The sequence below is a fragment of the Salmo trutta genome, chromosome 14, assembly GCF_901001165.1.
Source record: "Salmo trutta chromosome 14, fSalTru1.1, whole genome shotgun sequence".
Lineage (NCBI taxonomy): Eukaryota > Metazoa > Chordata > Actinopteri > Salmoniformes > Salmonidae > Salmo > Salmo trutta.
Window position 1 is genome coordinate 64,384,282 of NC_042970.1, and position 23,370 is coordinate 64,407,651.

At 43.8% G+C, this 23,370-nt stretch overlaps 2 protein-coding genes across 3 annotated transcripts; both read left to right on the plus strand.

Annotated features, from left to right (window-relative positions):
- The first annotated feature begins 3,330 nt into the window (after positions 1-3,330).
- Positions 3,331-13,576, plus strand: LOC115208612 (probable ATP-dependent RNA helicase DDX5). Of its 2 annotated transcripts, none has more exons than XM_029776810.1 (13): positions 3,331-3,539; positions 6,867-7,044; positions 7,151-7,247; positions 7,346-7,479; positions 7,577-7,642; positions 7,741-7,882; positions 8,019-8,179; positions 8,656-8,828; positions 8,994-9,104; positions 10,612-10,673; positions 10,764-10,823; positions 12,297-12,518; positions 12,767-13,576. In XM_029776810.1, exons 1-13 carry the CDS (start codon positions 3,499-3,501, stop codon positions 13,219-13,221), a joined length of 1,902 nt encoding a protein of 633 aa, XP_029632670.1. In that variant the 5' UTR covers positions 3,331-3,498; the 3' UTR covers positions 13,222-13,576. The 2 variants fall into 2 exon arrangements, with proteins under 2 accessions (XP_029632670.1, XP_029632671.1); XM_029776811.1 differs by having other exon boundaries at positions 12,297-12,534; positions 12,767-12,938.
- A 184-nt stretch (positions 13,577-13,760) lies between these two features.
- On the plus strand, positions 13,761-18,760 carry polg2 (polymerase (DNA directed), gamma 2, accessory subunit). The gene is made up of 8 exons (XM_029776819.1): positions 13,761-14,551; positions 14,700-14,805; positions 15,282-15,387; positions 15,634-15,819; positions 16,607-16,747; positions 16,906-16,986; positions 17,070-17,170; positions 18,147-18,760. Exons 1-8 carry the CDS (start codon positions 14,041-14,043, stop codon positions 18,310-18,312), a joined length of 1,398 nt encoding a protein of 465 aa, XP_029632679.1. The 5' UTR covers positions 13,761-14,040; the 3' UTR covers positions 18,313-18,760.
- Positions 18,761-23,370: the final 4,610 nt, after the last annotated feature.

Below are 23,370 nucleotides of genomic sequence, written 5' to 3' on the forward strand. Positions count from 1 at the left end.
GTACACAAGTATAAACACCATGGGACCACGCAACCGTCATACCGCTCAGGAAGGAGACGCGTACTGTCTCCTAGAGATGAGCGTACTGTGGTGCGAAAAGTGCAAATCAATCCCAGAACAACAGCAAAGGACCTTGTGAAGAAACAGGTACAAAAGTATCTATGTCCACAGTAAAATGAGTCCTATATCAACATAACCTGAAAGGCTGCTTCGCAAGGAAGAAGCCACTGCTCCAAAACCGCCATGAAAAAGCCAGACTACGGTTTGCAACTGGACATGGGAACAAAGATTGTACTTTTTGGAGAAATGTCCTCTGGTCTGATGAAACAAAAATAGAACTGTTTGGCGATAATGACCACTGTTATGTTTGGAGGAAAAAGGGGGAGGCTTACAAGCCGAAGAACACCATCACAACCATGAAGCACGGGAGTGGCAGCATCATGTTGTGGGGGTGCTTTGCTGCAGGAGGGACTGGTGCACTTCAAAAAATAGATGTCATCATGTAGAAGGAAAATTATGTGTATATATTGAAGCAACATCTCAAGACATCAGTCAGGAAGTTAATGCTTGGTCGCAAGTGGGTTTTACAAATGGGCAATGACCCCAAGCCTACTACCAAAGTTGTGGAAAAATGGCTTAAGGACAACAAAGTCAAGGTATTGGAGTGGCCATCACAAAGCCCTGACCTCAATCCTATAGAAAATGTGTGAGCAGAACTGAAAAGGCGTGTGCGAGCAAGGAGGCCTACAAACCTAACTCAGTTACACCAGCTCTGTCAGGAGGAATGGGCCAAAATTCACCCAACTTATTGTGAGAAGCTTGTGGAAGGCTACCCAAAACGTTTGACCCAAGTTAAACAATTTAAAGGCAATGCTACCAAATACTAATTGAGTGTATGTAAACTTCTGACCCACTGGGAATGTGATGAAAGAAATAAAATCTGAAATAAATCATCCTCTGTACTATTATTCTGACATTTCACATTCTTAAAATAAAGTGGTGATCCTAACTGACCTAAGACAGGGAATTTTTAACATGATTAAATATCAGGAATTGTGAAAAACTGAGTTGAAATGTATTTGGCTAAGGTGTATGTAAAATTCCGACTTCAACTATACCTCTCTCAGAGTGCAATGTATAAAGTCAGAAAATCTGCTGTCTCCTCCACTGCCTGTCACCAAGGGAGTACCCTAAGTCTCAATCCTAGGCCCCACGCTCTTCTAAATTTACATCAACAACTGAGCTCAGGCAGTAGGAAGCTCTCTCATCCATTTATATACAGATGATACAGTCTTATACTAAGCTGGCCCCTTCCTGGATTTTGTGCTAAATGCTCGACAACAAAGCTTTTTTAGTGTCCAACAAGCTTTCTCTACCCTTAACCTTGTTCTAAACCCCTCCAAAACAAAGGGCATGTGGTTTGGTAAGAAGAATGCCCCTCTTACCACAGGTGTTATTGCTACCTCTGAGGGGTTAGATCTTGAGGTAGTCACCTCATACAAGTACTTGGGAGTATGGCTAGATGGTACACTGTCCTTCTCTCAGCACATATCAAAGCTGCAGGCTACAGTTACATTTAGACTTGGTTACTTATTATTATTAATTATTAATAATTATTATTAATAATTGTTATTATTACTTATTACTCTATCGTAATCGATCCTCTTTCACCCCAGCTGCCAAACTAACTCTGATTCAGATGACCATCCTACCTATGCTAGATTACGGAGACATAATTTATAGATCGGCAGGTAAGGGTGCTCTCGAGCGGCTAGATGTTCTTTACCATTCGGCCATCAGATTTGCCACCGATGCTCCTGATAGGACACATCACTGCACTCTATACTCCTCTGTAAACTGGTCATCTTTGTATACCCCTCGCAAGACCCACTGGTTGAGGCTTATTTATAAAAAAACCCTCTTAGGCCTCACTCCCTCTTGAGATATCTCCTGCAGCCCTCATCCTCCACCCGTTCTGCCATACACATTCTGTTAAAGGTCCCTAAAGCACACACATCCATGGGTCACTCCTCTTTTCAGTTCGCTGCAGCTAGCAACTGGAACGAGCTGCAACAAACACTCAAACTGGACAGCTTTATCTGAATCTCTTCATTCAAAGACTCAATCATGCTCGCTCTTACTGACAGTTGTGGCTGCTTTGTGTGATGTATTGTTGTCTCTCCCTTCTTGACCTTTGTGCTGTTGACTATCCCCAATAATGTTTGTACCATGGTTTGTTCTGCTACCATGTTGTGCTGCTACCATGCTGTGTTGTCATGTGTTGCTGCCTTGCTATGTTGTTGTCTTAGGTCTCTCTTTATGAAATGTTGTTTTATCTCTCTTCTTGTGATGTGTGTTTTGTCTTATATTTATATTGTATTTTTTTTTTAAACCAGGCCCTGTCCCTGCAGGAGGCCTTTTGCCTTTTGGTAGGCATCACTGTAAATAAGAATTTGTTCTTAACTGACTTGCCTAGTTAAGTAAAGGTTAAATCATTTTTAAAAAGTAAGTTTGACAAAAGAAAAATCCACCCCTGTTGAACAGATAAAAATGTTTTTGGGGGGTGGGGGGCAACATTGCTTTTGTCGAAAAACCTTGGTTTATGGAAACCTGCTAATGACGGAAGTGAACAATTATTCCTTAGTTGTTAATTTTCTCGAAATCTAAAAGGCACAAACATGTTATTACTCCAATCTCGTGAAAGTGACAAACTGACACTTTTTAATTTTCGTAAAAAAAAAAACATCTGTATATGGAAGAAGTGCCTTCTGATTTGACTGCTTGCACATGCGCAGTCCGTTAAACCCGATGACGTGTTTCTGCGCATGAGCTTAGCTAGCCAAAGTCGCCTTAACATCGCCTACATGTGTGATCTGGGTTTTGTATTAGAGAAGCAGTTTCTGCCCATCTTAATACTGTAACGTTACTGTCTTTGGTATCCATTATCTGTTGACTGCATTAAAATGAACATTGGTAAAATTTGATTTGAAGATAGGTGTTAATTGCAAACGTTGGGGGTGGTCACTATTTGCTTTTGTACATATTTGATTCCCATCAATTTTGCGGTAAATTGTATTGTTGCTTCTTTCAGTAGACTATTGAGTAGAAGTTGTAGCTAATGTGGTGTTCCTGTGTAAACACAATATTGCGTCTACTACCTGCATTACTGTTTTAAAATGATTTATACATTGTCCATGTTGAATAAAGTAATAAATTAGTACTTAATTTGGCTCAAGTAATGAAGGTTATTGTAAAAATGTCAAACTGTGCCAATCAGCTAACTTCCGTGACCAAATAAGGGGAAAAAGTAGTACCAGACACATGCGCGTTGATATGTTCCAATGTGTTATGAGCTAGTACACCGTTTTGACTGACATTTGTCTGCCCGGTATTTCTATTTTCGTGTCGCACTTGTAGATTATCCACTTGTATTTATCACAGATTGGTTTAGAGATATAGACGTAGTTACCATTTGTTACTTTCATACTCTGCTAAACCATGCCTGGATTTTCAGACAGAGATCGTGGCAGAGACAGGGGGTAAGTAGGTAACGCTAATGTCTGTTTAGCTAACGTCGTTAGCTAGGAAAAGACGGTGCGATGGTTAGTTTTAACGCGGTACTGTAGCTAGCTAGGTACGTTTTGTTTATCCATGCCATTGGCTTGATGTGCAATGTTAATACGACTTCTTTGAACCCTGATCAATTGTTAAAGTACATTTTGCCTGATCTAATTGATGTAACAAGCAGGTCGGGGAAATGTTTAGCTGGCAGTTAACATTAGCTACCTACAATAACGCCTTAGCAATGGGAGATTCTCAGAGGCCTATGCTATATTTGATATAATAACCATATTCACCACACCTGCACATCGGCGCATAAAATAAGAACCCTGGAATGTTTGGTCAGCTTGGATGTTGCAAATTGTTTCGAATCAAAATGCCGGCCGGTTCCCTTTGTTCCTCCTCTACCGGCCGGAATTAAAATGGCAGCTAAACTGGTTTAAACGTGACGCAGAAACGAATGTAGTTATACCTACCACATCTTTGCATGTGTAAGCAAATGGGTCACTGCTGTCCAGCCCTTGATCGTGGCTCTCAGTTCCATTACACATGTAATTAAAAGTGCTTTCCTCACCATCTTAAATAAGCATGTCCAATTCAAAAAATGTAGAACTAAGAACAGATATAGATAGCCCTTGGTTCACTCCAGACTTGACTGTCCTTGACCAGCACAAAAACATCCGGTGGCGTACTGCATTAGCATCGAATAGCCCCGCGATATGCAACCTTTCAGGGAAGTTAGGAACCAATATACACAGGCAGTTTGAAAAAGCTAGCCTTTGCTTTCCTAACAGAAATTTGCATTCTGTAGCACAAAGCCAAAAAGTTCTGGGACACTGTAAAGTCCATGGAGAATAAGAGAACCTCCTTCCAGGTGCCCACTGCACTGTGGCTAGGAAACACTGTCACCACCAATAAATCCACGATAATTGAGAATTTCAATAAGCATTTTACTACGGCTGGCCATGCTTTCCACCTGGCTACCCCTACCCCGGTCAACAGCCCTGCACCCCCCCACAGCAACTTGCCTAAGCCTCCCCCATTTCTCCTTCAACCAAATCCAGATAGCTGAGGTTCTGAAAGAGCTGCAAAAGCTGGACCACAACAAACCAGCCGGGCTAGACAATCTGGAACCCCTCTTTCTAAAATTGTCCACCACAATTGTTGCAACCCCTATTACTAGCTTGTTCAACCTCTCTTTCGTATCGTATGAGATCCCTAAAGATTGGAAAGCTGCTGCGGTCATCCCCCTCTTCAAAGGGGGAGACGCTCCAGACCCAAACTGTTACAGACCTATATCTATCCTACCCTGCCTTTCTAAGGTCTTCGAAAGTCAAGTGAACAAACAGATCACCGACCATTTCGAATCCCACCGTACCTTCTCCGCTATGCAATCTGGTTTCTGAACTGGTCATGGGTGCACCTCAGCCACGCTCAAGGTCCTAAACGATATCATAACCTCCATCGATAAAAGACAGTACTGTGCAGCCGTCTTCATCGACCTGGCCAAGGCTTTTGTCAATCACCGCATTCTTATCGCCAGACTCAACAGCCTTGGTTTCTCAAATGACTGCTTCGCCTGGTTCACCAACTACTTTTCAGATAGTTCAGTCAAATCGGAGGGCCTGTTGTCCAGACCTCTGTCAGTCTCTATGGGGGTGTCACAGGGTTCAATTCTCGGGCCGACTCTTTTCTCTGTATACATCAATGATGTCGCTCTTGCTGCTGGTGATTCTCTGATCCACCTCGGCAGACGACACCATTCTGTATACTTCTGGCCCTTCTTTGGACACTTAACTAACCTCCAGATTAGCTTCAATGCCATACAACACTCCTTCCGTGGCCTCCAACTGCTTTTAAATGCAAGTAAAACTAAGTGCATGCTCTTCAACCGATTGCTGCCCCTGCCCGTCTATCACTACTCTGGACGGTTCTGACTTAGAATATGTGGACAACTACAAATACCTAGGTGTCTGGTTAGACTAAACTCTCCTTCCAGGCTCACATTAAGTATCTCCAATCCAAAATTTAAATCTAGAATCGGCTTCCTATTTCGCAACAATGCATCCTTCACTCATGCTGCAAAACATACCCTCGTAAAACTGACTATCCTACCGATCCTTGACTTCGGCAATCATTTTACAAAAAAAGCCTCCAACACTCAGCAAATTGGATGTGGTCTATCACAGTGCCATTCGTTTTGTCACCAAAGCCCCATATATTACCCACCACTGCGACCTGTATGCTCTCGTTGGCTGGCACTTGCTTTATATTCATCGCCAAACCCACTGGCTCCAGGTCATCTATAAGTCTTTGCTAGGTAAAGCCCTGCCTCATCTTAGCTCACTGGTCACCATAGCAGCACCCACCCGTCGCACTTGCCCAAGCAGGTATATTTCACTGGTCATCCCCAAAGCCAACTCCTCATTTAGCCGCCTTTCCTTCCTGTTGTCTGCTGCCAGTGACTGGAACGAATTGCAAAAATCACTGAAGCTGGAGTCTTATATCTCCCTCACTAACTTTAAGCATCAGCTGTCAGAGCAGCTAACCGATCATTGCACCTGTACACAGCCCATCTGTAAATAGCCCACCCAACTACCTCATCCCCATATTGTTATTTATTTATTTTGCTCCTTTGCACCCCAGTATCTCTACTTGCACATTCATCTTCTGCTCATCTATCACTCCAGTGTTAATGCTAAATTGTAATTAAGTGTTAAGAGCCACGACGCTCGATCTTAAAATTTAAATGCATCGATTGCAGTATGGGTTTGGAAACATAAAAACTTTCTTTCATATTGGCGAAATTGATACACACATTTATTGGGTTCGGGTACCCACACGGCCATGTTACAGCGCTTGTTTACGGAAGAGAGAGTGGACTACCTGCACTATTTAGCTATCTGCGTCTCAGAACACCTGTTTGTAAACGGAAGACAGATGTCACTGAAAAATACTGTCGGCTGCAACTGTTAAACGGTTTACAGTTAGTATATTTTCCATTTGTGAAATTATTTTGACGTGATATTAAAATAGACTGATTTGTTTCTATAACCAATTCACGTTTAGATGGAGTGTTTGGCTTCCAGAGCCAATTCGTCCATTAATGGAACACTAAGGAGTAACGTTGGACAAAGGGAACCTATGTTATGCTAGCTGTTGTAGTACTCATCAAGCCATGCAAACTCATGGGGGAATGTGGGGTATCAGTTCCTCATTGTAGCTGGCATAACTATCTGACTTCAACCCAGCATTCACTGTATGCTCAGTCATCTAATATTAGGTTGTTCCCCCTACTATTTCAGGTATGGAGGTGCACCTCGTTTTGGAGGCGGCGGTGGTGGCAGTAGGGGTGGACCTCCTCAGGGGAAATTTGGCAACCCAGGCGAAAGGCTGCGCAAAAAACACTGGAACATGGATGAGCTCCCAAAGTTCGAGAAGAACTTCTACCAGGAGCACCCGGATGTGACCCGCAGACCACCTGTAAGTGACCCAGGCAGTTCTTTCCGTCTGATTTTGAGTGTGGTCTAAACCTTTTGATTCAAATGGTCTTTGCCTATGAACAACCTTTTTATGTGTCTAATTGCAGCAAGAGGTGGAGAACTACCTGAGAAGTAAAGACGTAACAGTGAAAGGCAGAGACTGCCCTAAGCCCATGATGAAGTTTCACGAGGCCAATTTTCCAAGTGAGTAAAACCGCTCTTCCAACTTTGCTTAAGAACAAGCTGGATGTATAAAATGGTGGAATTGAATCTTATATGTAATCTAACTTTGTCTTTTTCAGATTATGTGATGGATGTGATTGCCAAACAAGGATGGGCTGAGCCAACTCCTATCCAGGCTCAGGGCTGGCCTCTGGCCCTCAGTGGGAAAGACATGGTGGGCATCGCCCAGACAGGCTCCGGTAAAACCCTTGCTGTAAGTACATTGATTTAAAACTACTCTTAGTAGCGTCTTTCTGGTACATATTTGTGCAGTTGAACCATTTGAGCTCAGTTCCCCCCCCCCCTCACAGTATCTGCTGCCTGCAATCGTGCACATTCAACACCAGCCATTCTTGGAGCATGGAGACGGACCTATAGTAAGTACACCATAAGCCTCTTGGATAGAGAACATCCTTATTAGTTTTTACAGGTTGAGTCTAGCTGAATAACACTTGTCTCTATCTTTGTCTCTCAGTGTTTGGTGCTGGCCCCGACCCGTGAGCTGGCTCAGCAGGTGCAGCAGGTTGCCGCTGAGTATGGCAGGGCCTCCCGCCTGAAGTCAGTCTGCGTCTATGGTGGAGCTCCCAAAGGACCCCAGATTCGGGACCTTGAGAGAGGTATCTATCCACCACTTTTGTTTTGCTTTCATTTGTTTGCTCAATACGTTGGTTCTGTATTAAATAATTTTGGTGATAGAGGCAGACATCTGAGTGAGTGTTGTCTGTTCTCCCCCCCCCCCCCCCCCCTCCCCAGGTGTTGAGATCTGTATTGCCACCCCAGGGCGTCTCATTGACTTTCTGGAGGCTGGGAAGACCAACCTTCGCAGGTGTACCTACCTTGTGCTGGACGAGGCTGACCGTATGCTGGATATGGGCTTCGAGCCCCAAATCCGCAAAATTGTGGACCAAATTAGAGTATGTGGCTTTGACTCAACACAATTCCTTTGGCTAGAATTCTTCAGTATAAAGGCTCATTCCCGCAATGATTTGTAGACTTGCTCAATACTTGCTGCTGATTTCAATTGGCAGAATTCCCATTGGACTTTGACAAATCATTGCAGAGTCTGCATAACATGACTAACCTGTACCCCTGCACATTGACTCGGGACCCATACCCCCTGTGCATATAGCCTTGGGATTGTTATTTTGTGTTTTTAATGGATTTTTTTTTTTTTTACTTTAGCTTCTTTATTAAATATTTTATGAACTCTATTTCTTGAACTGCATTGTTGGTTAAGTGTTTGTAAATAAGCATTTCATGGTCAAATATGCACCGAAGTTGTATTCGGTGCATGTGACAAATAGAATTTGATTCGATTTTCCTGTAGGATCAGCCATTTAGTATTGTATCAAATCCTTTAAGTAATCTATTTTCTCTGTTCTTCTCTCAGCCGGATCGTCAGACCCTCATGTGGAGTGCCACCTGGCCCAAGGAGGTGCGCCAGCTGGCTGAGGACTTCCTGAAGCAGTACGTCCAAATCAACGTGGGCGCTCTGCAGCTCAGCGCCAACCACAACATCCTGCAGATAGTGGACGTGTGCAACGACGGAGAGAAGGATGACAAGTGAGTGACCCATTCCTCCTCAGCAAAGCCAAACGTGACATTTACACTGTTTCGTAATTGAAGGAATTCAAACAGAAGAACTCGTCAATTGGTCATTCATTTGTCTCATCCAGGATAGTGTGAGTCATGTCAATTTAAACCCGGTCTCTTGTCTTTCCACTTAAGACTCCTCCGGCTGCTGGAAGAGATCATGAGTGAGAAGGAGAACAAGACCATCATCTTTACCGAGACCAAGAGACGCTGCGATGAGCTAACCAGGAGGATGAGGCGAGATGGGTAAGTGTCATCACATGTCTCATTTAACTTCTATGGGCTACGTGGGACGCTAGCCTGCGGGACACAGCCAGTGAAATAACAGGGCGGCAAATTCAAAAACAACAAAATGTCATAATTCAACTTTCTCAAACATACAACTATTTTACACCATTTTAAAGATGCACTTCTCCTTGATGTAACCACATTGTCCGATTTCCAAAAGGCTTTACAGCGAAAGCAAAACATTAGATTATGTTAGGAGAGTTCATAGACAAAAATAATCACACAGCCATTTTCCAAGCAAGGACATGTGTCAATAAAACCCAAAACACAGCGAAATAAAGCACTAACCTTTGACGATCTCCATCAGATGACACTCCTAGGACATTATGTTACACAATACATGTATGTTTTGTTTGTTAAAGTTAATATTTATATCCAAAAACAGCATTTTACATTGGCGCATGATGTTCAGAAAATGTATTCCCACCAAAACGCCCGGTGAATGTGCACATCAATTTACAAAAATACTCATCATAAACGTTGACCAAATATATAACAATTATTTAAAGAATTATAGATGGACTACTCCTGGATGCAACCGCTGTCAGATTTGAAAATAGCTTTACGGAGAAAGCACATTTTTCAATATTCTGAGTTCATAGCTCAGCCATCACAGCGAGCTATACAGACACCCGCCAAGTTCGGGGCAACCTAAACTCAGAATTAGTATTAGAAATATTGTCTTACCTTTGCTGATCTTCGTCAGAATCCCAGGACTGCTACTTCCACAAGAAATGTTGTTTTTGTTCGAAATAATTCATATTTATGTCCAAATATCTCAGTTTTGTTCGTGCGTTCAGGTCACTATCCAAAGGTACCAGAGACAAAGTCTAAATGTTCCATTACCGTACTTAGAAGCATGTCAAACGCTGTTTAAAATCAATCTTTATGGTATGTTTAACGTAAAATTGCGATAATATTCCAACCGGACAATAGCATATTCATTCAAGAAGAAAAAGAAGGAACATTGCGCTCGCGGGACCGAGCATATCCAATCCCTTTGTCTCCAGGCAGTCCACTCAGTAACTGAGCTCCTATTATCTGCCCAGTGACAGGAGAATGCTCAAACCACTTTCTGAAGGCTGTTGACAGCCAATGGAAGCCTTAGGAAGTGCAACGTCACCCCACAGATACACTGTAGTTTCGATAGAGAATCAAAAGAACTACAGTTCTCAGACTTTCCACTTCCTGCTTGGATTTTTCTCAGGTTTTTGCCTGCCATATGAGTTCTGTTATACTCACAGACACCATTCAAACAGTTTTAGAAACTTCAGAGTGTTTTCCATCCAAATCTACTAATAATATGCATATTCTAGTTTCTGGGCCAGAGTAGTAACCTGTTTAAATTGGGTACGTTTTTCATCCGGCTGTGAAAATACTGCCCCCTACACCCCAACAGGTTAACTGGTAAATCATTCTCCATGTAATGTGTCATGCCTCTGATGTCCATGTTTGTCTGTTATAGCTGGCCAGCAATGGGTATCCATGGAGACAAGAGCCAGCAGGAGAGAGACTGGGTTCTCAATGGTATGCCTGAAATATTTTCTATATATATTTTTCTTAAGTTTGTCACAACAATGTTATGGACTTGTATAATTGAAGTCGATCTTTCCACAGAGTTCAAATACGGCAAGGCCCCCATCCTCATCGCCACTGACGTGGCCTCCCGCGGTCTAGGTCAGTATGGCTTTGGTTAAACCCTCTGGTTGTTTTCCTCAATATTTTCACTTTTTAAAGAAAGTGGTTTTGGCTTTCTTTAACTTCTATGCATTTTCTGAGTTTCTCACCTAAAGGTGCAGTCTTTGTGGCAGGGCCTAGGCATGACAAGTCCCAGGCCTCGAGGGGGAAGGAGGACATATTGGAAATGAAGTTGCCCCACTGGCTGCCACCCAGTGGGCCTAGAGAGGTGAAAGCTCTGTGTGCCAGTAATCCTCAAGTCAAGGCAGTGTGGCTAAGCCTTGTTTCTGATATCTTTTTTTATTTTTTATACATGACATTATTTGTTCTCTGTCCATGGATTTTTACCTGAAAAATGCCTTCGTCGAGACGTTTCCAACTGAAACGTTACACACACAAACGCTTGACGTGACCATTTGCCTTGCATGCGTTTTGTAGAGGGCACTGTATTGCAAGTCACTGTTTTGAGATTTGGAGCGATTCTGTTAGTTGCGGAGCTTGTCCCCAAAAAAGCATGGGCGTTGCGAATGTCACAGCTTTCCATTGCTATATATTTTTCTCCCTCACTCAAAGCACTGGTTTTCTTGAAATGGAGAGAGCAGTTTTCAACTTACTGTTGTCGAATCGAAATTGATGAGAAACTGGCACGTGTTTAAGGGGCTATGGGAACATCTAGAGAAAGTGAAAAATAGAAGAGCTTCAAAAACCAAAGTTCCTCCCTCGCCTGCTTTTTAAAGTCATGTCGAGACCTGCCAACGAGAGACATTTTCTCAAGTGAACGAACACTGGCTTCTGGGAAGATCTTGCCTAGACGAGACTGATGGGGCGGGGTGCTCTATGCTCTCTGAGGGGCACCACAGGGGTCAATACTTGGACCTTTTTCATTTTTGCCTTTTTTGGGTCCCCCCTCAAATTAGTACTTGGTCTATTCGGTCTTGGCAAGACGTGCAGTGAGGCCTTTATTAGCAAGCTTCTTATGAGTGTGACTGGGAAAAAGGACCTTCAGAACCCATACCAACTGAAAGGTCCTATATTGGCACACGAGGAGGCAACAGTGCACATAGCGGCCCTACTGCGTAGAAGCTCCTGGATGTCACTTGACAATTTGTGGGGGAGTTCGCTGCATTGGGAAAGGACTAGTGAATGCATACTCCTTAATGGTAAGACTTCAAATCCAGTTCTTTTCCTCCCCTGGTTAAAAAAGGGAGGGAGAATGCCTTAAGATTTTTTGATATGGTAAGCAAACGGAGTGTGCATCTCGTTTCTCTCTTCCCACAGTAGTATTCCCATGGAGTAGAAAGTTTTTCTTGGATTGTGTTGGTTAACCCCGTTCTTTGCAGCTCAGCTAAGTATCCAGTCTCTGGAACCTTTTTAGCTCTCCATTCTCTATGCTAACCTTGTCCTTTGGTCTGGCTGTTGTGGTGTGCAAAATCCTGTATGGTGTCCTTTTTGCCACACTGCAACACTTTACAGATGTGGAGGATGTGAAATTTGTCATAAATTATGACTATCCTAACTCCTCTGAGGACTATATCCACCGCATTGGACGCACGGCCCGCAGTCAAAAAACAGGCACCGCCTACACCTTCTTCACCCCCAACAACATGAAACAGGCCAGTGACCTCATAGCTGTGCTCCGCGAAGCTAACCAGGCTATCAACCCCAAGCTTCTCCAGATGGCAGAGGCCAGAGGAGGTAATTCCTATGGCGGGTGAGACGCAAACAAGGCTGTGGTTACATCTGCAGACATTTCGATTTTCTAGATAAGAAATCTATTTGAAGGGTTTTGGGGCAGAGGTTCTTAAAAATTAAATACGAAGATGGCCCACCTTGTTCTCACCATATTTGTCAACTATCATTTTAGTTTAAATGTCTTCACGCCACCCATCACTGCTACCAGTCTCACCACTGCCCTGTCTCTTGTTTTTTGTCTTGTTTTCCAGGTCGTGGAGGGGGGGGAAGAGGTGGCTTTAGGGATGACCGGCGAGATAGGTATTCTGGGGGGAGGAGTTACGGTGGTGGTGGTGGTGGTGGTGGTGGTAGTTACAGGGACAAGGATAGCGACAGGGGGTTCAGTGGGGGACCAAAGAGTGCCTTCGGCGCAAAAACCCAAAACGGAGTGGGCTACGGGGGTAGCACCTATGACAAGGGCGCTAGCTCTGGCGGTAGCTACGGCAACAGCTACGGCAGCAACGGACAGGCTAGCTTCGGCTCCACCAACCAGGTGGGTGCGTTCGGCGGCCAGAACTTCCAGGCCCCTCCACAGTTTGGAGCTGCGCAGGCGGCTGCCCCAAACGGCATGGGTCGCCCGCCGTTCCCCTTTAACCCACAGGCACAGCAGCCCCAACAACCCCCACCCATGGTTCCCTACTCTATGCCTCCACCTTTCCCACAGTAACTGACTAGGTGTAGATTGTGTGCACAATTCACAACCAAACCACAATTTTTTCACCCTCGTCTTCAAATCTTATATTAATAATATTATTATCCTTTGTACTGTTTAACTTTTTTTGCTTACAGCAGGGTTGGAATTCTTCAGTAACCCCAAGCATTGAAATGAGTCCCAATGGGGCTGTTGAAGTGCATCTTGAACTGGTGCACGTCTCCTTGACTGTTTTTATTTGTTACATTCCTCAGTAATTTATTTTTACTAAGTAATGCAGATTTTTGAGTTAGTGGTATGTTTAAAGTGATATGTTAAGATCTTACTTGGGGGACATGCATGGGCCTTCAAATAAAACAATTAAATTCAAGTTTTGTGGTGGTTCATTGTTCTATTGAGTATTCATCCAGTATTTAATCTTAGTGGATTTTATTTTAAAACAAATCATGCCACAAAATAATATAGCAAACATTCCTAATTGCACAAGTATAACCGTGAGGTAACGTAAGGTAAGAACTAGTCTCGTTTTCGTGTCGACACGGAAGTGACGTAGACATAGCTTTACTTCCGGGTGCGCCCAGTTTACGCTTTACACATGGTTGCAAGTATTTCAGAAATGGAAGAATATTTATATTAAATTGCCAGGCTTTGCCGAAACTACTCGTGGTTTAATTCGCAGGCAACTGCATTCACTTTCAAATGTCCTTTTCTAACGTGATTTCAGCCTAGGAATTATTTCTAAAATGTGAGACCGCATGCAATGCATTGCTAGGTAAATTGTAGCTTGACCTGTGCTTAACTTCTTTTCAATAACGAAATTAGTGACCACTAAACATGCTCACTTACTGTGTTAGACGACTCATCTGGAGATGTGAGAATATACCAAGAACCTCACTATACTGCAGGATAGCTTTTGCGCTTCATCACTGCAGGGGCTGCAGTACTGCAACTGCTGTCAGGTCTGTCGCTGAGGACTCCGACCACACCAAAACACTGATGCAGCTATGCACTGACAGGTATTACATAGCTTCTGGCCAACTTCATAGAGATTATTTTCAGCGCGGAACCAACTGTGGATATGGACCACTTGGTATGGAACTTAAAAAGAACATTCTTGAACAATGGTGGAACTCTGTGATAGGCTTCAGGGCAGAGGTGTTTGGCATAAGCACTCTACACACTAGTAAGGACAGCACTACCGAGAGGGACGGACAATTGAGGGTTGTTGACACCAAGAACCTACGTCAAATACTTTCCCAGAGAGAGCTAAGCAAGGACCAACTTATTCAGGAGCTACAGACCCATATCCAGAATGGTGCATCTGTTCGAACTAGTCTTTTCCAAGGTAACTATCATCGGGTGTTGTATTGAACACCTCTGCTATTTTTACTTGTGTGCATGCTTGAGGACATAGAAATCAACTCGTAGAGTTAAATTAAATTCAACGTTAGGTTTCCAGGCTAACATGGTCAATGCTCTTCCCTCCTGTCCAGGTGCTTTGGAGCAATATGTGCCCTCTTTGGAGCTAGTGAACAGAAAGCTGCCGTTCGGCCTGGCTGAGACCGGATTGTGCTTCCAGCCATCAGGTGGACCTAGTTGGTGAGGCTAACTCCTCCCTCAAATCACATGAACCATTCACCTGCACTGTGATCATTTACCATTGTGCTTATTCAAAGTGCAAATAGGTTAAATCTATTCTCAATTAAATCTAAGTCATACGTCCTTGTGTTTGAGATGGCAGATTGCTATAATAACACATGGGCATAGCAGACTAAAGAGTAGTTGTGCGCTTGAAAGGTAGACTCAGCGATATGACGTACATTCAGAAAGTAAACAGCATAGTGGTTCAATTCCTGCGACAACTAAGAGCGCTGAAGCGCGAGGTTCAACTTCTCCACTGTTTTGGTCCCGTACCTATGACATTCCGACAGCATGACGCGAACCTGTGCGTATGCGCACTTGCTGTGTGTGACTGTGTGAGCAAAGTCTTGCATATTGTCTGCGGTGCTGCTTGTGGCAACGTCATTTTGCTGAGTCTACCTTTAACCCCTATTCTGTGTGTCCATTCCTGGCAGCCCAGATGAAGTTACCCAGTCCTCTTTGGTGTGGTTCTGCTCGCCCCGCACCTGCTCACAGTGGCTGGACTACTGGGCACGGCATCGGCTGCAGTGGTGGAGAAAGGTGGGTCACTTTCTGATCCAATTTCAATACACTGTAGTCAAGATCAGTTTCTCTGTCTGCAAATTAATCTGGACCTTGAACATGAATCTGAATCTTGATTTGAAATCTATAGAAACAATGTCGTTTCTAATGTTGATATTTGTAATACTGAAAGACAACTTGACTTAATGTGGATAGTAAAGTACTTTTCTCTAATCTCATCTCTCTGTCCATCCAATCCTGTCCCTCCATTCATCTATGATCCAGTTTGCCCTGGGCCCGTCCGACTTCAGCTGCAGTGACATAACAGAAGAGGAGCTGGCAGGCCGGGCGTCTCGTGGTGTGAAAATTGTGTATAATTTCCCATGGGGCCAAGAGGCCCTGGAGACTCTGTTGAGCCGAGGGGATGCGGAATTGATGCAGACGCACAAGAGCGCTCGCAACAAACTACAGGTCATTGTAATGCTGCCTTCTACTGCAGGGTCAAAACTGCAGTTAATACCCTATCCCTCTTATGCTGTCACAATAAAACAACTTAGGAGTAGATCTTAATCATTTTGCACAGTATGTCAGTTGAACAGGAGGCTGCTGAGGGGAGGACGGCTCATAACAATGGCTGGAATGGAGTGAATGGAATGATATTAAACACATGGAAACCATGTGTTAGATTTGTTCGATACCATTCCATTAGTTCTGTTCCAGCCATTACTTTGAGCCCGTCCTCAATTAAGGTTCCACTGGCCGCTTGTGGTCAGTTGTGTGGCGGTCAGTTGTGTGGCAGTTGTGTGACAAGGTGAAGAATCTCTGTGCCCTTGAGCAAGGCACTTAACCCTAATTTGCTTAAGGGGCGCCGTGCTACTATGCTGCCCTAACAAGCAAAAAGGCAGTAACTGCTCATTTGGTCGAAAATGAGTTATCATTCTTGCTACATTAAGTACATGCTTAATCATGTGGACAAGTATCCTGCTTCTATTGTGTTTTGGAGAAAATGGGGGTCATATTAGCAGTAACTGCACTAGGTTTCTGTGAAACCAAAGTAAATAAAAGCAGTTTTTCTCAGTTCCACGCTATGAGCAGGTACTGCCTTTTTGCTTGGTAGGGCAATATGGCTGACCCTGTAATACACCGGATAAGTGCAGTGAAATGTGTTGTATGTGACAATAAAACATATTTTTGTTATTAAAGTAAGATTGTATTAATCTTATCAGTGCTCCATATTTTTTCTGTCTGTCATTCACAGTGCCTAGATGGGAGGAAGTCAGTCGTCCCCCATGCCATCTCCGTAACTGGAAACGTAGAGCGAGGAGTGTTGGCGTACCTGTACAACTCACTCCAGCAAGTGAAGAAAGTCGACAGCAAGCAGAGGCTACAGCAGAGAAAGGTGATCCACCTAAGTCCTTCCACATTAGCTTTAGTATGGTTACATCTCTGATAACATGGGTGACAACTTGAGAATCCAACATCTTACTTCTGTTTTTTGAACTGATGGAAATTGTTAGAATGTGCTACACACACACTGACATCATGTTGCCCTTGTAGGTTCTGAAGCTCCATCCTATTTTGTCTCCAGTCAAAGTGGCCTTGGACATGGGAAGGGGAGCCACTGTGGAACTAAGACAGGTAGGAAACTATTGAGATATACACAAAGTTATTCAATAGGACTATGTTTGATTGTAGTTATAAAATTGTATTCTGCATCTTAGGTTTGTGAAGGCTTGCTGAAGGAGTTCTTGGAAGGGGGGGTCTCTGCATGGCCTGGATATCTTGAAACCATGCCAACATCAATGGAGCAGCTGAACACAAAGTAAAACTTCTTCATACCATGATAGTATACCGTAAATTCCGGACTATAAGCCGCAACCTTTTTCCCAGGCTTTGAACCTCGCGGCTTAAACAATGATGCGGCTAATATATGGATTTTACCCGCTTTAAAAAAAAAATCTCCAAAAAAACACATTCTGTGACGTGCTCAGTTTTTTGGCGGCATGAAGCTTTCATTAGACCAATTAAATTGCCGAACGGGTTAAGGTCAATTAACTTTTTTGTTTACTGTTTAGATTAAATCGAGTGCTCTCAAACTTCCCATCATTCTGATTACGGTAGTCATTTTGTCACCCTCATCATGGCAAAGACACGGAGAAATGCATATGATGCAGCTTTCAAGTTGAAGGCGATTGATCTGGCTGTTGGAAAAGGAAATAGAGCTGCTGCACGGGAGCTTGGTCTTAATGAGTTGATGTTAAGACGTTGGAAACAGCAGCGTGAGGAATTGACTCAGTGCAAAGACAACTAAAGCTTACTGCAAATTTTGATTTTTTTTTTGTTACAAGCCGTGTTTCATTAAAGCCTATTTATTTTTGTTACAAGCCGTGTTTCGTTAAAGCCTGTGTAAAGTTAATTTGTTTCAATGTACCGGTAGGCACCTGCGGCTTATAGACATGTGCGGCTTATTTATGTTCAAAATAATATTTTTTTTATTCAGTGGGTGCGGCTTATATTGAGTGCGCTTAATAGTCTGGAAATTACGGTAGTTTCTTTATGTTGTGATTTATCATTTCATGTAACGGATTTCATGTGTTGTCTACTGTTGGATGCATTCTGAATACAATATAATTTTGATATCAAAAGCCACACATATTTAGTGGCCATGCAATTTGGTGTATACAGAGTTATGTAACATGTTGACGTTTGACTTCACTGAAGGTGATCTCGATAGACGCTGTACCGTTTCCCTGTGGGGACCCAACTGTAAGTATTATGTTTGGTGCCTGTGTGCCCAGGTATGATGAGATGGGGGTGCTGTTCACTGTGGTGATCAGTGACAACACGCTTGAGAGTGGCCTACTGCAGGTGCGCAGCCGCGACACCACCATCAAGGAGACCATGCACATCTCCGAGGTCAAGAACTTTCTGGCCAGATACATATCTGCTGCACAGAACATATGAGGGAGTAATATTAATGTCCCGGGTGAACTGGGTTAGCATGGGTTACATTTGTTTTGGAACCGGACTGTCTCCCGGGCGTGAGCCAGGTGCCCCATTTTAGCCGTTGGTGAATTCAGCTTTAAACAAAAGAGATGTAGATTAAGCAACGATAATAGATGTTATATGTATCTGAACGATGCTGCCTTGTTGACAACATGGCCGAGTAGTGCAGATTACTGTTTTATTTGAGAAGGGTGCCATAGCAGGGTGCACTTAATCAAACTCCCTCATTGATTGAAAACTGACATGTTAGGCTGACATTTGGCAAAATGTCAAAGGAGACTGTCAAAGAATGGGGTGGTGGGCCCTCATGGGCAGCAGGAAAGCTGTCTGTGTTTATGTTTTGGATAACTATACCTCAAAGCCAATTTGACTATCGAGGATACTATATTAAAAGTTGTTAATCATTTTCCCTTTGTGGTTGTCATTTTGTTGTCAAAGTGTCACTCAAATGCTGTCATATCAGCAAATTCTCATACGCAACTTTTTCTACGGGTCAACAAAACATGATTAAGTGTGTGTGTGTGTATATATATATATATATCATTGAAGTCGGAAGTTTACATACACTTAGGTTGCCATTAAAGTCATTCAAACTCGCTTTTCAACCACTCCACAAATTTCTTGTTAACAAACTATAGTTTTGGCAAGTCGGTTGGGACATCTACTTTGTGCATGACACAAGTCATTTTCCCAACAATTGTTTACAGACAGATTATTTAACTTATTCCCTCTATCACAATTCCAGTGGGTCAGAAGTTTACATTCACTAAATTTACTGTGCCTTTAAACAGCTTGGAATATTCCAGAAAATGATATCATGGCTTTAGAAGCTTCTGATAGGCTAATTGACATCATTTGAGTCAATTGGAGGTGTACCTGTGGATGTATTTCAAGGCCTACCTTCAAACTCAGTGCCTCGTTGCTTGACATAATGGGAAAATCAAAAGAAATCAGCCAAGACCTCAGAAAAAAATTGTAGACCTCCACAAGTCTGGTTCATCCTTGGGAGCAATTTCCAAATGCCTGAAGGTACCACGTTCATCTGTACAAACAATCGTACGCAAGTATAAACACCATGGGACCACGCAGCCATCGTACCTCTCAGGAAGGAAACGCGTTCTGCCTCCTAGAGATGAACGTACTTTGGTGCAAAAAGTGCAAATCAATCCCAGAACATAAGTATCTATATACATAGTAAAACGAGTCCTATATCGACATAACCTGAAAGGCCGCTCAGCAAGGAAGAAGCCACTGCTCCAAAACTGCCATAAAAAAGCCAGATTACGATTTGCAACTGCACATGGGGACAAAGATCATACTTTTTTGGAGAAATGTCCTCTGGTCGGATGAAACAAATATAGAACTGTTTGGCCATAATGACCATCGTTATGCTTGGAGGAAAAAGGGGGAGGCTTGCAAGCCGAAGAACACCATCCCAACTGTGAAGCACGGGGGTGGCAGGAGCATGTTGTGGGCTTGCTTTGCTGCAGGAGGGACTGGTGCACTAAACAAAATACATGGCATCATGAGGAAGGAAAATTATGTGGATATATTGAAGCAGCATCTCAAGACATCAATTAGGAAGTTAAAGCTTGGTTGCAAATGGGTCTTCCAAATGGACAATGACCCCAAGCATACTTCCAAAGTTGTGGCAAAATGGCTTAAGGACAACAAAGTCAAGGTATTGGAGTGGGCAGAACTGAAAAGGTGTGTGTGAGCAAGGAGGCCTACAAACCTGACTCAGTTACACAAGCTCTGTCAGGAGGAATGGGCCAAAATTCACCCAACTTATTGTGGGAAGCTTGTGGAAGGCTACCCAAAACGTTTGACCCAAGTTAAACAATTTAAAGGCAAAGCTACTAAATACTAATTGAGTGTGTGTAAACTTCTGTCCCACTAGGAATGTGATGAAATAAATAAAACCTGAAATAAATCATTCTCTGTACTATTATTCTGTCATTTCACATTCTTAAAATAAAGTGGTTTACTAGGATTAAATATCAGGAATTGTGAAAAACTGAGTTTAAATGTATTTGACTAAGGTGTATGTGTACTTCCAACTTCAACTGTGTGTGTGTGTGTATATGTGTGTGTATGTATATATATATATATATATATTATATACACTGCTCAAAAAAATAAAGGGAACACTTAAACAACACATCCTAGATCTGAATGAAATAAATAATCTTATTAAATACTTTTTTCTTTACATAGTTGAATGTGCTGACAACAAAATCACACAAAAATAATCAATGGAAATCCAATTGATCAACCCATGGAGGTCTGGATTTGGAGTCACACTCAAAATGAAAGTGGACAACCACACTACAGGCTGATCCAACTTTGATGTAATGTCCTTAAAACAAGTCAAAATGAGGCTCAGTAGTGTGTGTGGCCTCCACGTGCCTGTACGACCTCCCTACAACGCCTGGGCATGCTCCTGATGAGGTGGCGGATGGTCTCCTGAGGGATCTCCTCCCAGACCTGGACTAAAGCATCCGCCAACTCCTAGACAGTCTGTGGTGCAACGTGGCGTTGGTGGATGGAGCGAGACATGATGTCCCAGATGTGCTCAATTGGATTCAGGTCTGGGGAACGGGCCACTCCATAGCATCAATGCCTTCCTCTTGCAGGAACTGCTGACACACTCCAGCCACATGAGGTCTAGCATTGTCTTGCATTAGGAGGAACCCAGGGCCAACCTCACCAGCATATGGTCTCACAAGGGGTCTGAGGATCTCATCTCTGTACCTAATGGCAGTCAGGCTACCTCTGGTGAGCACATGGAGGGCTGTGCGGCCCCCCAAAGAAATGCCACACCATGACTGACCCACCGCCAAACCGGTCATGCTGGAGGATGTTGCAGGCAGCAGAACGTTCTCCACAGCGTCTCCAGACTCTGTCACGTCTGTCACGTGCTCAGTGTGAGCCTGCTTTCATCTGTGAAGAGCACAGGGCGCCAGTGGCTAATTTGCCAATCTTGGTGTTCTCTGGCAAATGCCAAACGTCCTGCACGGTGTTGGGCTGTAAGCACAACCCCCACCTGTGGACGTCAGGCACTCATACCACCCTCATGGAGTCTGTTTCTGACCGTTTGACTAGACACATGCACATTTGTGGCCTGCTGGAGGTCATTTTGCAGGGCTCTGGCAGTGCTCCTCCTGCTCCTCCTTGCACAAAGGCGGAGGTAGCGGTCCTGCTGCTGGGTTGTTGCCCTCCTACGGCCTCCTCCACGTCTCCTGATGTACTGGCCTGTCTCCTGGTAGCGCCTCCATGCTCTGGACACTACGCTGACAGACACAGCAAACCTTCTTGCCACAGCTCGCATTGATGTGCCATCCTGGATGAGCTGCACTACCTGAGCCACTTGTGTGGGTTGTAGACTCCGTCTCATGCTACCACTAGAGTGAAAGCACCGCCAGCATTCAAAAGTGACCAAAACATCAGCCAGGAAGCATAGGAACTGAGAAGTGGTCTGTGGTCCCCACCTGCAGAACCACTCCTTTATTGGGGGTGTCTTGCTAATTGCCTATAACTTCCACCTGTTGTCTATTCCATTTGCACAACAGCATGTGAAATGTATTGTCAATCAGTGTTGCTTCCTAAGTAGACAGTTTGATTTCACAGAAGTGTGATTGACTTGAAGTTACATTATGTTGTTTAAGTGTTCCCTTTATTTTTTTGAGCAGTGTATATATATTATATATATATATATATATCATCTCAGCAAAAAAAGAAACAGCCCTTTTTCAGGACCCTGTCTTTCAAAGGTAATTCATATTGTGAGACGACTTAGACAACGCTACAGGGAGACAGGACAGACAGCTGATCGTCCTCACAGTGGCAGACCACGTGTAACAACACCTGCACAGGATCGGTACATCTGAACATCACACCTGCAGGACAGGTACAGGATGGCAACAACAACTGCCCGAGTTACACCAGGAACGCACAATCCCTCCATCAGTGCTCAGACTGTCCGCAATAGGCTGAGAGAGGCTGGACTGAGGCTTATAGGCCTGTTGTAAGGCAGGTCCTCAGCAAACATCACTGGCAAGAATGTCGCCTATGGGCACAAACCCACCGTCGCTGGACCAGACAGGACTGGCAAGAAGTGCTCTTCACTGACGAGTCACGGTTTTGTCTCACCAGGGGTGTCGGTCAGATTCGCATTTATCGTCGAAGGAATGAGCATTACACCGAGGCCTGTACTCTGGAGCGGGATCGATTTGGAGGTGGAGGGTCCGTCATGGTCTGGGGCGGTGTGTCACAGCATCATCGGACTGAGCTTGTTGTCACTGCAAGCAATCTCAACACTGTGCGTTACAGGGAAGACATCCTCCTCCCTCATGTGGTACCCTTCCTGCAGGCTCATCCTGACATGACCCTCCAGCATGACAATGCCACCAGCTATACTGCTCGTTCTGTGCGTGATTTCCTGCAAGACAGAAATGTCAGTGTTCTGCCATGGCCAGCGAAGAGCCCGGAACTCAATCCCATTGAGCATGTCTGGGACCTGTTGGATTGGAGGGTGAGGGCTAGGGCCATACCTCACAGAAATGTCCGGGAACTTGCAGGTGCCTTGGTGGAAGAGTGGGGTAACATCTCACAGCAAGAACTAGCAAATCTGGTGCAGTCCATGAGGAGGAGATGCACTGCAGTACTTAGTGCAGCTGGTGGCCACACCAGATACTGACTGTTACTTTTGATTTTGACCTCCCTTTTTTCAGGGACACATTATTCAATTTCTGTTAGTCACATGTCTGTGGAACTTGTTCAGTTTATGTCTCAGTTGTTGAATCTTATGTTCATATAAATATTTACATGTTAAGTTTGCTGAAAATAAACACAGTTGACAGTGAGAGGACGTTTCTTTTTTTTAATGAGTTTAGTAAGCCAACAAGTTTGAAAAAATTTATTTTAGATTTTAGATTATTCGAAGTTGCCACCCTTTGCCTTGGTGACAGCTTTGCACACTTTTGGCATTCTCTCAACCAGCTTCACCTGGAATGC

What these genes read in the sequence shown, in the direction of transcription:
- polg2 (XM_029776819.1), top strand. Translation starts at nt 14,041, where the DNA reads ATGCTCACTTACTGTGTTAGACGACTCATCTGGAGATGTGAGAATATA. An exon ending in TCGAACTAGTCTTTTCCAAG is followed by an intron (nt 14,552 to 14,699) that starts GTAACTATCATC and finishes CCTCCTGTCCAG; the next exon opens with GTGCTTTGGAGCAATATGTG. An exon ending in AGAGGCTACAGCAGAGAAAG is followed by an intron (nt 16,748 to 16,905) that starts GTGATCCACCTA and finishes TTGCCCTTGTAG; the next exon opens with GTTCTGAAGCTCCATCCTAT.
- LOC115208612 (XM_029776810.1), top strand. Translation starts at nt 3,499, where the DNA reads ATGCCTGGATTTTCAGACAGAGATCGTGGCAGAGACAGGGG. An exon ending in AGGAGGATGAGGCGAGATGG is followed by an intron (nt 9,105 to 10,611) that starts GTAAGTGTCATC and finishes TGTCTGTTATAG; the next exon opens with CTGGCCAGCAATGGGTATCC. An exon ending in GATGGCAGAGGCCAGAGGAG is followed by an intron (nt 12,519 to 12,766) that starts GTAATTCCTATG and finishes CTTGTTTTCCAG; the next exon opens with GTCGTGGAGGGGGGGGAAGA.